The sequence below is a fragment of the Stenella coeruleoalba genome (genome assembly GCF_951394435.1).
Source record: "Stenella coeruleoalba genome assembly, chromosome: 14".
Lineage (NCBI taxonomy): Eukaryota > Metazoa > Chordata > Mammalia > Artiodactyla > Delphinidae > Stenella > Stenella coeruleoalba.
In genome coordinates, this window is record NC_137160.1 from 49,481,299 (window position 1) to 49,496,070 (window position 14,772).

The 14,772-nt window shown below is 37.7% G+C and overlaps 1 protein-coding gene across 15 annotated transcripts in view; it reads left to right on the plus strand.

Annotated features, from left to right (window-relative positions):
- OSBPL1A (oxysterol binding protein like 1A) overlaps positions 1–14,772 on the plus strand; it is a 210,464-nt gene that overhangs the window by 140,937 nt on the left and 54,755 nt on the right. For all 15 annotated transcript variants that reach the window (XM_079942363.1, XM_079942362.1, XM_079942360.1 and 12 more), the window contains one exon: positions 184–340. In XM_079942363.1, coding sequence (XP_079798489.1) covers positions 184–340 — 157 coding nt within the window. The remainder of the gene's footprint in view (positions 1–183; positions 341–14,772) is intronic.

The window sequence follows — 14,772 nt, forward strand, 5'->3', positions numbered from 1 at the left end:
CCACTTTAGCCTTATTGGGTGCAGGTTCTCTGAAATCCCTGAGGAGGAGTTAACAGATGGATTGTTGAAGGACAAAGTAGGCTGCTTAAGTTTCAAAGCCTGATGCGTTAAGGGAGAGATCCATTGTTACGGAAGCCTCACACCAAAGTTCAGTTCATTGACTGTGAACCTGCTCTGCCACAGATTCCGAGTCCGAACGGTCCCTGAGTAGATTGGAAGCAGTGACTGCGCACTGCTTTGAAGAGGAAGGAGAGCACCTGAGGAGTAGAAAGCACAGAATGTCCGAAGGAAAAGACTGTGGTGGTGGAGATGCTCTCTCCAATGGCATCAAAAAACACAGGTAGGATGGCCTTTAACAGTGAACGTTGCTGCCTTTTTATTATCAAGTGCATTTGCTTTTGTAAAGAAAAGTATGCGTTCTCTTCGTTTTTGCTTTTTCTCTCTATTGAATATTTATATTGCTCCATCACCTCAAGGAAAGGATTTAGCTTAAGTACTTTGTCCATTACAAGAAGAACATCATCTGTAATTGTAGGAACTAAGCACAAAACTTGGTGTTAGATACCATGGTTTTAGGGGAACATAAATCCTTCAGCTGGCGATGTAGAAAGGCTCTTCAGAAGTGCCTATTGAAAGTGATGCTGGGTTCTTCTTTTCAGCATACATCTTTTATGACTCTGCCTCCCAATGCTATTTTAGTTTCTAGTCATTTGATCTTCTTGTTGGTTTTATTGAGAATGGATGGTAATATTGCCTGCTTGTTGATACAATTTAGTTACATTTACACAAAGACTTTTATTAAGACCCAGGGTTTGTTGAACATAGCCATTTTGTACTGTCTAATAACATTAGTATTTTTTTATTTGCTTGATGATTTAGTCCTAGAGATTGTCCCAGATTAATGAGATGTCACAGACACTAGAGTTCTCTGGTTTCACACAAGTTTATAGACACAGTGCCATGTGTGCATGCTGGTATTCATAGGGTACAATATTTTATCAAATTATCAGTGGAGAATAAATCCTGTTGTCATTGTAAAGAGCACTTTTGGGATAAGTAGTTATTAACCATTAATTTCTACAGAATGGTTTTTTATTTAATATTTGTAGATTTGTGTAGCTCTAACCCCATTTCTGTACCATGAATCTGGCTACAGTTGGTCTCAACTATTGTCCTACTGAAAAATTGTACATATCACTTCTGATGTATATGTATCACCCCTTGTTAACAAAAAATGTTTCACTTTGTACTTATTTTGAAAAGATCAGTGAGTTTTAGGTAACTAGCTCAAACCAGAGTTTTCTTCTCTTTGGTTAGAGGGTATCTTCTAAACGTGCTCGTTGATGGCTATCTTTTGATGGAGTTTACCATTGCAGATTATGTGGCGAGCTGTGAGGGCCCTTCCTCTCTTCTGTAGTTACTGTCAGCTCCTTTATGGTCAGGGGCTAAGTTCTGTGCAGGGCATAAGGTACCTAACAGGAAACCTGTCAGGTCTCCCAATGTCTAAAAAGAAGATAGCCTTTAACCATTTAACACATACCTCGTTACAGTCTAATGAGAACACATGTGACGTATGTTCGGAATGTTCAGAGATGCATAGAATCGTTAAGGTATCTGAAGGAACGCAGTGCTTCATAGATGCTGTTATAGCCTATGGCTGAGGAGGATTTCTCAGCTTTTAAGGCCCAGGAGCCCTTTTGTGTGTGTGCTGTAATGCATCATAGGAGGAGTTATTTTGCATCTGACAGAAATTTATTATACTATATTCATACATTCTGTGTTCCCTTTTAATTAGTCAAACCCAGAATGGCACAGATGTGAAAGTTAAGATGGAACCGTTCAAAATTCGGAATGAGGATAGGTCACTAAGAAAAACCACAATGCAACTAGATAGTGACATAACCAGAAAAGTTAAACTGATGTACAAGATGCAACTTATGAAACCTACAAATGTAATAAAATATTCTTTAGCTATTTAAAAGTGGGTAAGGAATTGTCAATTGCAATTGACAATTTAGGAAATTGTCAGCATTCAAATATGTGGAAAAACATAACAGTTTCCTATTTTAAAAAATAGGCATTATAGGAGGTTTTTTTTAAGCCTTTTTGTTTTTTCATAAAGCTCTTCTCTACACAAATAAACAGGGCATATGCCACATAAAATTTAAAAGTTTCATTTTGGGATAGGAGAACAGGTAGAGTATTCAATGTTATCAGGTCCCTCTTTCCTGCGCCCTAAGTTGCACTGTAAGTAATCTGGGCAATTATTATATTAATATTAAGAGTAATTTGAATTAACAGTAATTTTGGTGATATTTTAGAAAAGCAAATGTATGTTGCATGGCCGGAAGTGATCATGAAATTTATTTGAGGCCTTTTGTTTTACCTTTAAAAGTCGTGTGAAATTTGTATTTGACCTTGTCATATGTTTCTGTTTTCTTGAATATTGAAAAATAATTTACTCACCACTTACTTACCTTTTCCATAAAAATCTTACCTTTCTCCCTCATCCCACATCACCACCTATCCTTGGGATATACACACTTAAATTTGGGGAGATGGGAAGAATATGGATTATAAAATTTAAAAGAGAGAAATGCGTATTTTATTTTTTTTATTGAAGCAGAGTTGATTTACAATGTTGTGGCAGTCTCTGCTGTACAGCAAAGTGACTCAGTTATAAGCATACAGACATTCTTTTGTTATATTCTTTTCCATTATGGTTTATCACAGGATATTGAATATAGTTCCCTGTGCTGTACATGAGAATCTTGTTGTTTATCATTTCTAAGGATATAATAGTTTGCACCTACCAACTCCAAACTCCCAGTCCATCCCGCTCTCTCCCCCTCCTCCTTGTCAACCACAAGTCTGTTCTCTATGTCCGTGATTCTTTTTCTGTTTTGTAGACAGGTTCATTTGTGCCATATTTTAGATTCCACATGTAAGTGATATCACGTGGTATTTGTCTTTCTCGTTCTGACTTACTTCGCTTAGTATGATAATCTCTAGTTGCATCCATGTCACTGCAAATGGCATTATTTCGTTCTTCTTTATGGCTGAGCAGTATTCCATTGTGTATATATACCACATCCTCTTTATCCATTCATCTCTTGATGGACATTTAGGTTGTTTCCATGTTTTGGCTATTGTGAACAGTGCTGCTGTGAACATAGGGGTGCACGTATCTTTTTGAATTATAGTTTTGTCCAGGTATATTCCCAGGAATGCGATTGCTGGATCATATGGTAATTCTATTTTTAGTTTTCTGAGGAACTTCCATGCTGTTTTCCATAGTGGCTGCACCAACTTACTTTCCCACCAGCAGTGTAGGAGGGTTCCCTTTTCTCCACACCCTCTCCAGGATTTGTAATTCGTAGACTTTTTAACGATGGCCATTCTGACTGCTCTGAGGTGGTACCTCATCTTCGTTTTGATTTGCACAAGAAATGTGATTTTAAAACGGGAAAAGAGAAGCCTTACAAGTTATAGTTCCTATGGAAAATATTAAATCATGGCTTAACTAATTTGCTGACAAGATAGAGCTAGGGTTCTCAACCATTGTTGTTTTTTAGCCGTGGAACCATTCATGCAACGGAAGTTTAGTATGGAAACTATTAAAACCTCACCCACCCTCAGAGACTGATGAGGGTCCCATAGAGAAGGTGTGTCCCCTCCTCCCCAGTCTCCCACTGCAGTTGGAATCACCATATCTATTTCATGTCCTTAGCCAACAAAAGTGTTTAAGCTTTACTTTCTGCAGTATGTATTATGGAGCAGCAGGTTTCCCCCAGACTCTGTTTCTGTTCCTGTTGAATGTGTCAGCACAAGAGTACCTAGGAGAGTGCCTGCCCCATGGGAAACACTCAGTAGAAATGACCTCTTTCAACTCTGCTTACTCTCTTTCTCCTCAAAAATGATTTGATTTGCTCTAAAGAACCTCTGCCCTCTTGTTTCCTTTTCTACCCCATTATCATAGGGTGACATCATAGGGTGCAGTTTGAAAAATCTCTGACCCAGAGAATCATAAGCTATAATGTCATATTAATTTAATATAAAACCAACTATGCCAGACTAATTGAGTTTATTTGTATGATAATTAAAATACAGATATTATGGATCTTTAATCCATCCTATGTGATAATTACCAACAAAATAATTCTTCTGTTAACGAACTAGGTAAATTAAGTCATCTCTTAAATAAAAGTTTGGGCTAAGGGAACTGAGTTCTCTTCTCACTCTGAAAATCTTGTAATTGCTAACTGAAATCTTGAAAAAATGGTTTTTCTACCTTACTGAAGTTCAGAAAACTTCCGCAATGTCTTTTAATATGATGAGACCTAGGAAAAAAGTGTTTTATGTTTTTCATTCACTCTGAGTTATTGATGTGCCGTGTACTCTGCTGGCCAATGACCTTTACTGTGGTGCTGTACATGTCTTTGGGCTTTTAGGTTAGTTGTAGAGAAATATCAATAGAAGGCATTAGGATTTTATTTAAGACCTAGAACCAGAAACACTGCAGAGGTCGAGAATATACAAAATAAATGCGCCATTCTGTTGGCACGTCTTTCTTCTTTTTTCTGGAAAATACATTCAGTTGCTTTGTGGAACGTTAGCCTTCACCATACTGGTCAGGTTTATGTTGACAGGGCTTCTTGTCATCTTGGTGCTCTGTATTCCATAGGATCGGTTCTCTACCCTTGGACCTAATTTATTACATTTATCCTGAGCGCTCATCTTTTAACTTTTTAGCAGTTTGACCCAAGTTGTAATTGGGGAAGATGTTGATATTTATCTCATCTGGACGTCATCTCATCTGGACAGATGTCAAGATACTCGTGTAGAACAGATTAGTCAGAATCTGAAATGTTGGAGCCATGCTATGATTCTATAAATTGTATTCCCAATATTAATAGTTTAAAAGAGAAAAAGCATATGATCATCCTAAGAGATAAACAAAAAACATTCAATGAATTTAAACAGTCACTCCTGATTAATATAAATGTCTTAGCAAATCACAAATAGAAGAGAACCTCTTTAATCTGGTTAAAAGTTGCAACAAATAGGGCTTCCCTGGTGGCACAGTGGTTGAGAGTCCGCCTGCTGAAGCAGGGGACACGGGTTCGTGCCCCGGTCCGGGAGGATCCCACATGCTGCAGAGCGGCTGGGCCCGTGAGACATGGCCGCTGAGCCTGCGCGTCTGGAGCCTGTGCTCCACAACGAGAGAGGCCACAACAGTGAGAGGCCCGCATTGCAACAAATAAATACTTGATAATGAGATATTAAAAACAGTTCTTCTACTGTCAAGAATAAGACAAGGATGCTTGCCATCATCTTTTCTGTTCATCATTGTTTGGAGGCCATACGCAGAGACATAACACACCCCTGAAATTTAGAAATAAAGCCGTAGATGTTTACAGACAAATTATTATAGTTAGAAAGTTTGGCAAGGTTGCTTTTATATAAAATCAGCTAACTACATTCCTATGCACCATCAACGGACAGAAACTGCGATTAAAACTAGGGGGGAAAAGATTTTAGAATAGCTATTAAAAAGTTACTTACCTAGGAATAAATCTTAGCCAAAAAAGTGTAACAATAAAACTTCCTGAAAGATATAACACTTATCAAGAAGGAAGAGTGTCATAAATATGATTTGCCAAATTGATCTGTAGACTTGGTGTACTTTTAATTAAAATTGCAAGTCCTTTTCCTTGGAAGTTGAAAAATGGATTCTGAAATATATCTTTAAGCACAAGGGCTTTGAAGAGCCAAGATACCTCTCAAGAACCTGGTTTGGGGGAGGGAAGGCATTTGCCTGACTAGATGTCAAGATTGATTGCAAATCTTAAGTGCAGAATTGTCCTGCAGGCAAGACTAACCTGAAGAATGGAAGTAAAAGGTCCCAAGACTCAGACATATAAGGAAACCTGGTGTATGTAACAGAGGCAACATAGCAGATCAGGGAGGGAAGGAACAGACTGTTAGGTCAGTGGTGCTGGGAGAATCATTTAATACAGAAAAAAAATTTTAAAGGAAATGGACCTCTATTTCATAAATATAAATTAAATTCTAGATGAACCAAACACAAATGTGAAAAGGCAAAACTTAATAAAACTTTCACAAGAAAATATAAAAATATCTTTGCAGTTTTAAAATAGGGAAGGGTTTCTTACAACAGAAATGTGATAAGGACTAAGTTTTATCTGACTGTAATTAACGTACTTGTTCTTGTTGTGTTTACCTGAATAAAAGCCTTGCATTCTTTCATATATGTGACTAAGAATCTTAAAGGTTTAGTTTGCTGAAATGGTAGATTATGACTCCAGATGCTTGCTTAGTTTACCCTTTGTTTATCCTTCATGACTGCTTTAGAATTGAATTATTAGGTGACCAAATAACAGCTGTCTTCTGTGTGTGAAGAATATACTGACAAGTTGAAGTCAAACAAAAAAGGTTGAGAATATAAGCTAAGACAGTATCTTCCAAGAAGTAGGATTATATTAAGAAAATGTTGTTAGTTGTAAATAAAAATCACTCTGACTACATGTGACACCCGTCTCCCCCCAAAAACGCATCTGGCGATCCCTTGACCAGTAAGAGGGAGTGCCAGCTCAGCAGGTGATGGGCTAGTCAGTCAGCAGAGAGTTCAAAGGATAATGTGAAACGATAAGCAAAAACCTTATCTAGGAGTAACAAGCTGGTAGGCTGCGGGTCACTTCGGGTATGTCAGGAAGGGGGGAAAAAGGTGGTTTGAGTCTAGATTCATAATAATTATCTTCACAAAACGAAGTGGACTTGCTGAACTTACTGCCAGGAAAGACTCTAGGAAAATGGAGGCGTCTTTCTATAGAATTCACCTCTTCCCGCCCAAGTTTTAAAAGTGGATGGAAGAGGAGGTGCTCTTTTGGAAGCAGGGGCCAAGGCCCGTCTCCTGATCTTGCCTCTGACCCCTAAAACACTTCTTTGGGGCCTGGGGCTCTTTAAAACACGGTTGGAAAAACACAGACTCTTTCGAGCTTAGCATTCTGTAAGCAGAGATGGTGAGATGCACTTTCACCTGACTCCGAGGGCTCATTCTATCTATTCTAGATCAGTGGTTTTCAGGGGCAAACGAGAGCAGATTTCCAGGGCAGCTATAATCTGTAAAGATATGCTTGAATGAACGAAATAGCAAACAGCTAATGAATTTGTTGTTTGCCTAGGGTATGAAGAAAAATAAAGAATATATTTTCAGGCATATAATCCCATTTTTCAACTTTCATGCAAATTTTCAAACATGCATACAAATAGGATAATATAATGAACTCTTCATACCCATCATTCATCTTCAACGTTTATCGTGTGCGCAACTTTATTTCATCTGCAGACCTCCTCCATCTCCCATCCCCCCATAATTTAAAAAATTATTTTTAAAATTATATCAAATCCAAGATATATTGTTTCATTTGTATATATCTTTAAAACACTGGGACTTGTATTTTTTAAATTAAAAAAAATTTTTATTGGAGTATAGTTGATTTCCAATGTTGTGTTAATTTCAGGTATACAGCAGAGTGAATCAGTTATACACGTATCCACTCCTTTTCAGATTCTTTTCCCATGTAGGCCATTACAGAGTATTGAGTAGAGTTCCCTGTGCTGTACAGTAGGTTCTTATTAGTTATCTGTTTTACATATGGTAGTATGTATATGTTAATCCCAGTCTCCCAATTTATCTCCCCCACAACCCCCTGGAAAGCGTAAGTTTGTTTTCTACATCTGTAACTATTTCTGTTTTGTAGGTAAGTTCATTTGTACCATTTTTTTAAGATTCCACATATAAGTGATATCATATGGTATTTGTCTTTCTCTGTCTGACTTACTTCACTCAGTATGACAAGTCCATCCATGTTGCTGCAAATAGCATTATTTCGTTTGTTTGTTTGTTTGTTTGTTTTTGCGGTATGTGGACCTCTCACTGTTGTGGCCTCTCCCGTTGCGGAGCACAGGCTCCGGACGCGCAGGCTCAGCGGCCATGGCTCACAGGCCCAGCTGCTCTGCGGCATGTGGGATCCTCCCGGACTGGGGCATGAACCTATGTCCCCTGCATCGGCAGGTGGACTCTCAACCACTGCGCCACCAGGGAAGCCCCGTTCTTTTTTTTAATTTAATTTTATTTTTTTATACAGCAGGTTCTTATTAGTTATCTGTTTTATACATACTAGTGTATACATGTCAATCCCAATCTCCCATTTCATCCCACCACCCCCCCCAGCCACTTCCCCCCCTCGGTGTCCATACGTTTGTTCTCTACATCTGTGTCTCTATTTCTGCCCTGCAAACCAGTTCATCTGTACCATTTTTCTAGGTTCCACATCTATGCATTAATATATGATATTTGTTTTTCTCTTCTGACTTACTTCACTCTGTATGACAGTCTCTAGATCCATCCACATCTCTACAAGTGGCCCAATTTCGTTCCTTTTTATGGCTGAGTAATATTCCATTGTATATATGTACCACATCTTCTTTAGCCATTCATCTGTTGATGGGCATTTAGGTTGCTTCCATGTCCTGGCTATTGTAAATGGTGCTGCAGAGAACATCAGAGTGCGTGTGTCTTTTCGAATTATGGTTTTCTTTGGATGTATGCCCCTGAGTGAGACTGCTGGATCATATGGTAGGTCTATTTTTTAGTTTTTTAAGGAATCTCCATACTGTCTCCATAGGGGCTGCATCAATTCACATTCCCACCAGCAGTGTAGGAGGGCTCCCTTTTCTTCACACCCTCTCCAGCATGTATTGTTTGTAGATTTTTTGATGATGGCCATTCTGACTCGTGTGAGGTGGTAGATACCTCATTATAGTTTTGAGTTGCATTTCTCTAATGATTAGTGACGTTGAGCATCTTTTCATGTGCTCTTTAGCCACCTGTATGTCTTTGGAGAAATGTCTCTTTAGCTCTTCCAGCCATTTTTTGATTTGGTTGGTTGTTTTTTTTCATATTGAGCTGCATGAGCTGTTTGTGTATTTTGGAGATTAATCCCTTGTTGGTTGCTTCATTTGCAAATATTTTCTCCCTCTCTGAGGGTTGTCTTTTCCTCTTGTTTATGGTTTCCTTTGCTTTGCAAAAGCTTTTAAGTTTCATTAGGTCCTGTTTGTTTATTTTTGTTTTTATTTTCATTACTCTAGGAGGTGGATCAAAAAAGATCTTGCAGTGATTTATGTCAAAGAGTGTTCTGCCTATATTTTCCTCTAAGAGTTTTATAGTATCTGGCCTTACATTTAGGTCTTTAATCCATTTTAAAACACTGGGACTTTTATTTTCTAAAACCATAGTCCCATTATCACACCTAAAAAATAGTGTGTTAATTGTCATCAAATATTTAGTCAGTATTCACATTTCCCTGATTGTCTCATAAATGTCACTTAGTTAATTGGGTCTAAAATGTCATTTAAGGGAATTCCCTGGTGGTCCAGTGGCTAGGACTCCAAACTTTCACTGCCGAGGACGTGGGTTCAACCCCTGGTCAGGGAACTAAGATCCTGCAAGCCACATGGCACGACCAAAAGAAAGAAAAAAAAAGTCATTTAATAATAAAAATCCAGAAGGTCTGCATACTACATTTGGTTTATATGTCTCTTAAGTCTTAAGAGGTTAAAAAATGTTTAGATCTCCTCTCCTCGTCCTCATTTTTTCCTTACCATTTATTTGTGGAAGAAACCTGGTCATTTGTCCTGTAGAATAATCCACAGTCTGGATGTTGCTGGTTTGCATTCCCATGGTGTCATTTAACATAGTCTTTAACTCCTGAATTTCCTGTAAGCTGATGGTTATATAGAGAGGCTCAGTCAGATTTAAGTTTGAATTGTTTGGCACAAAGTACTTTGCACGTACACTTACCGAAGGTGTGCCTCCCGTTACATCCATTGGGGGCATATGTTATCAGATTTTCCTTCTTTTTGTAATGTTGAGATTGATTCCTGGGTTCAGGCAGTGTCAGTCTGATGCAGCCATGATAATGCTGCCCAACAGCCTTGAGCCTAATGCTTTTAGCAGCCATTGTTGATCAGTGTCTACATCGTCATTTTAATATGGGCTGCAAAATGGTCATATTACATTTCTGTCATTCCTTCTACTTTTATTAGCTAGAATTCTTCTGTAAAGAAAAAAGTTCCCATTACCTCTTTTCAGAATATGTTGGTTCCCTAACATCCTTTGAAGATGGTATAGGAACACACGAATTGGATTGTTTAAATCTATTATAATTATTTTTTCCCATCTTTGTTCAGAGGAAGCCCCTCTATGTTGGCTTCTGTGTCCTTTTGACAGGACCCCACGTGGATTTTTTTGTTGTTTCAGGTATAATCCAGTGGCCTTTGATAGCTGCCTTGCTTTCTGATACAGAGAGATGTTTCAGGTTTATCTGGTATATTTCCTGCCCCAGACCTAGAATCAGCTATTTCTCTAAGAAGCCACTTATCATTTTAGTGAGCAATTATATTTAGATGTTTTTTTTATTTTAGTGGGAAATAATATTTAGATGTAACAATCTGGGTAGTAAGGATGTTCACTGATAGCAAGTTGGCCATGGTTTCAGTCCTTTTCATTGGATAGAGGTATAAAAATCACTGGTCCTTTTTTTTAAGGGAAAATGTTTCATACCCATATATTTCCAGTTGAAATTCTGGATTATGGGGTTTTTCCCTTAATTCCTTTGATTTTTATTTCATGGTTCCTAATGACATTAATATAGTTACATATTTGCCTTATTCTACTATTTTTGTTTCACAGACACATACACAAATACTGGTACTAACGGCATGATTGTTGAAAAGAGTTTTCAGTTTCTTTTTAGTTCCTTTTATCCTTTTAATATATTCCATCTGGGATGTACAGTCTATGGTGTGTTTGAAGGTCACTTGCAGTGGTTCCCTTCTGTGTGGTTAAACTAACTTGTTAAACAGGTAGGTTCATTTGTTTCACTTGCGTTCAAGTTTTAGGGATTCCCTTTTGACTTAATGTACAATATTTACATGATTTCAAAGTCAAAAATACAAAACAAGGTATATTTAGAAAAATCCAGTTTCTTGTTCCCTCGACATTGTTTCCATCCTTCCCCAAAGGTAACTATTTTTATAATCTTTCCAGTTTTTGTTTTTAATATAAGCAATACAAAGATCTATTCATATTCCCTTGTTTTTTATAAAAGACCCTTACAACCTTGCTTTTTTATCTGCTTAATGTATGCTAATTCCAGTTCTTTTGGTCTCATGTGTTTTGACATGAGTCAACTGGGTGTTTCTTCAGCAACCCTTGAAAAAATACATGTGTGTGTGTTTAGAGATGATTCTCTTTTAGAAAAATATTTAATTGGTGATTCATTCATGTGGTTCAAAATTCAGAAATGTAATAGGGTATATTTTGCAAATTTTAACTCCCACTTTTTAAACTAGCCACTCCTCTTCCTTTCCCCAAATGCAACCGTTATTACATACAATATTGTTCACACTAATGATGGAAAATGCATGCATACAACTCTTGCCTTTGCTTTTTAAAAACATATATGTACCAAATTATTTATTCAACAAATATATTTTGAGCCCCTGTTAATGCCACATTCTATTCAAGGTGCTGAGGTTACAATCATGAACAAGCCAAGCCCCTATTCTTATGGAGTGTCCATTTCTGAAATGAGGAGGGTTGAGCATCTTTTTGTATGTTTAAGATCGATTTGTATTTCTTTTTCTGTGAATTGCTAATACTTCTTGCCCATTTTTCTCTAGGAATGTTGAACTTACCAATTTTCAGCTGTTCTATAATATATCATTACTAGCTTTTTGTATGTGATATGAGTTGAAAATATTTTTTCCAGATTTGTCAAAAGGGAAGATAATTCTTAGAAAAACCTGTAATTCCTACCACATAGCCGGTAATTACCACATAATTCTTACCACCATATGCTCTTTGAAAAAAAATATAAGTGAACTAGAAAAGTGTCGTTATTAAGAGCTACTTGGGTTTGAATCCCATATCTACCACGTTCCTGACCTTAAGCAAGTAATAATCACTTTGAAACCCAACTTCTTCTGTAAAATGGGTGTAATAATAGGACCCACCTTGTTGGCTTGTGGTGATAATTAAATGAAATAATCTATACAAAGGAGTCATAGTGATTTTAACTCATTAAATCTCAGGTGCTGTTATAAGTAGAAAATTGATAAACCTTAAGCAAAAGTGAGTAAATGGAATTTTTTTCTTTCTTTTAACTCATAAGAAAAGGTCTTTGGATGGGTTTTAGAAGTTTACTTTGACCTTTGAAACTGAAATTTGGGTAACAGGTAGCTGAAATGAAAGTGTTCATTTTGGAATACGATTATTTTCTTTTGAATAAAAAATAAGGAAAACTGTCTCCTATGGTTGATTTCCATTATATCTTATAAGGACATTTCATAATATTGGTTACACTGAAACGTAGTTTTTCTTTTCATGAAGGTTACAAAGGTGTGGCCAGCCTCCGAGAAGCTGTCTGTAAGCTTATGTTGTCAGAAGTATAAACAAGAGGTGACTAGAGCCGTGAAGCTCTGTTATTCATTCCTTAGTCCCTTGATACTACTTTGCCCATGCAAATGTCTCATTACTTCTCCTTTCAATCCCTAGGCTTTTTGAATCTCTTAGGTAAATATCCAATTTCTATTTCAAGTTTGCTTTATATGGACTTATAATCCTCAGTATGTCAAAATGAAGAAGCTGTTCAGTATTTAATAAAACGTACATTCTTGCTTGGCGTCTTGCTCTGTTTGAGGATGTACCGTCCTTCCCTTCTACACACGTGAACACAAGGTTTTGAGTGCCTGGGAAATACCTACCAGTATAGCTTAGTCTTTTAATGGTCTGTCTTACTGTGTTTACTCTGCCCATTTCTTCATTACAATAATTCATAGATCGGGCATCTTGATTTCTGATGACCTGTGGGATCTGGTCTGTACAAATACATTGAAGTGTCTGCCATTGGAGCCGTGCCAACCTGAATTTTGACTGAAGGAGAAACTGCCTCAGGGGACATAGAGTTCTTCAGTATTGTTTGCTGCGCTTGTTAACACAGGAGGATTTTCCTCTTTCAGAAAACACCATATATAATAAATAAGGATTTACAAGATAGAAATTAGGGAAGTGATGGTTTTTAAAACATAAAGATACTTTGTTTGTTTGCCTTGTACCTTTAAAATCTTCAGAAAATTCGGTTTCTACACCAGTGTTTCCAAAACACATTCATTGTTTGTAGAATGTGGTAGATCCTAATCGTGGGCTATAGCCTGCTGTTGAGTCGTGTTGGTGTAGCACCACACTCAGTCAGGATTTGCAATCTGAGCATGAGCTGCCATTCTGCCATAGAGGGTATCCTCAGAGCCAATTCCTTGTTATTCTGGAAGTGACTCATGTTAATGAGACATCCTGGTTCTCAAGCAGGAAGCATTGCCTCTGCATCTGACAAATGTGGAAGACGTAGGTGACTGTCACTACGTCTGTTGTGATGTATGGGGGAAGGTGATGTGACTTGTGCAAGAGCGGGGTACAGCCAGCTTTTAGGAAGAGGTAAGAGATGGAGTCTCGTGTCCTACCAGTGCCAGAGTAAACGAGCGTGCTTCCCGGGCTGTAAGAGAGCACAGTTGAGGCAGTGAACAGTTCTCAGCAAAACAGACTTCTGTGGGTGAACCAAGTAGAGAGTTTATAACCATAGATTCTTCACAGTATTGTTTTGCTTTCGTGCTTTGGTGTTTGGGGGTCTTTGAATGCCTTAAAGATACTGTGAAAAATTCTAGTAGGTGAAGGTGTACCACGATCATAAGACAGTGGGGAGCCATCAGCATAATGCACTTTGCTTCTGCATCTGGTTCTGGCTCTGTGACTTAGTATAACTGTTGGCTTTGGTCAGCATTTAGCCTGTCCGCGCTTCATCTTTGACGCAAGCAACACCCCACGAAAGCACAGTCCAGTAGCAAGATGCTGGAACCTAGGTCTGACTGGTCGCTAAAGCCGCTGTCTTCTGACTGTACCATGTTAACTTCAGATGCAGAGCTCTTTACAATATTATGCATAATATGAATGGCTACAGTTTACACTTGGATTATAAATTGATGTCTATAAGATACTGTAACAAACTCCATAGCTTTTGATTCTCAAAATATCTCTGAGTTACAGGTAGGGCAGATATTATATCCTCAGTTTTACAAACGAAGAAATTGAAGCACAGAAAGTTTAATCGACTCGCCCAAGATCACTTAGCAAGTAAGTGATAGAACCTGCATGCAAGCCACGTATTCTGACTTCAGAGCCTCCATTCTTTTCTTAAAATCTAGAATCTTCATAGATATTTAGAATAACAGAGATTTCTGTTCCTAGACCAATTCCTAGATTTATATTCTGAATGTAAAACAATTTGTCCTAGCTTTTAATTAATGCAGTTCCATTTGTTTCTTTTATGTAATAATTTACAGAGAATTAACATCATAGTCCCAAAGCATTTATTAAGCACCCATCCGCTGGGCTCAGAGCTAGGCACTATTATTAATTAAAGTGAACATGGAACTTGTTTTCTGGGTCTTTATACATTTCCACTTGTATTAACAGGAACACACAAAAGAACACACGAACACGTTGAAAGTTCTGCCAATTTCAAACAGATACGGGATAAAAATTTCCCTTCCTATAATCTCCATGGTCTACCAACTTCCTACCAAAGCAGAATACTCTAAAGGATGTGGGAATGATTAAAGGTGTCATGTTTT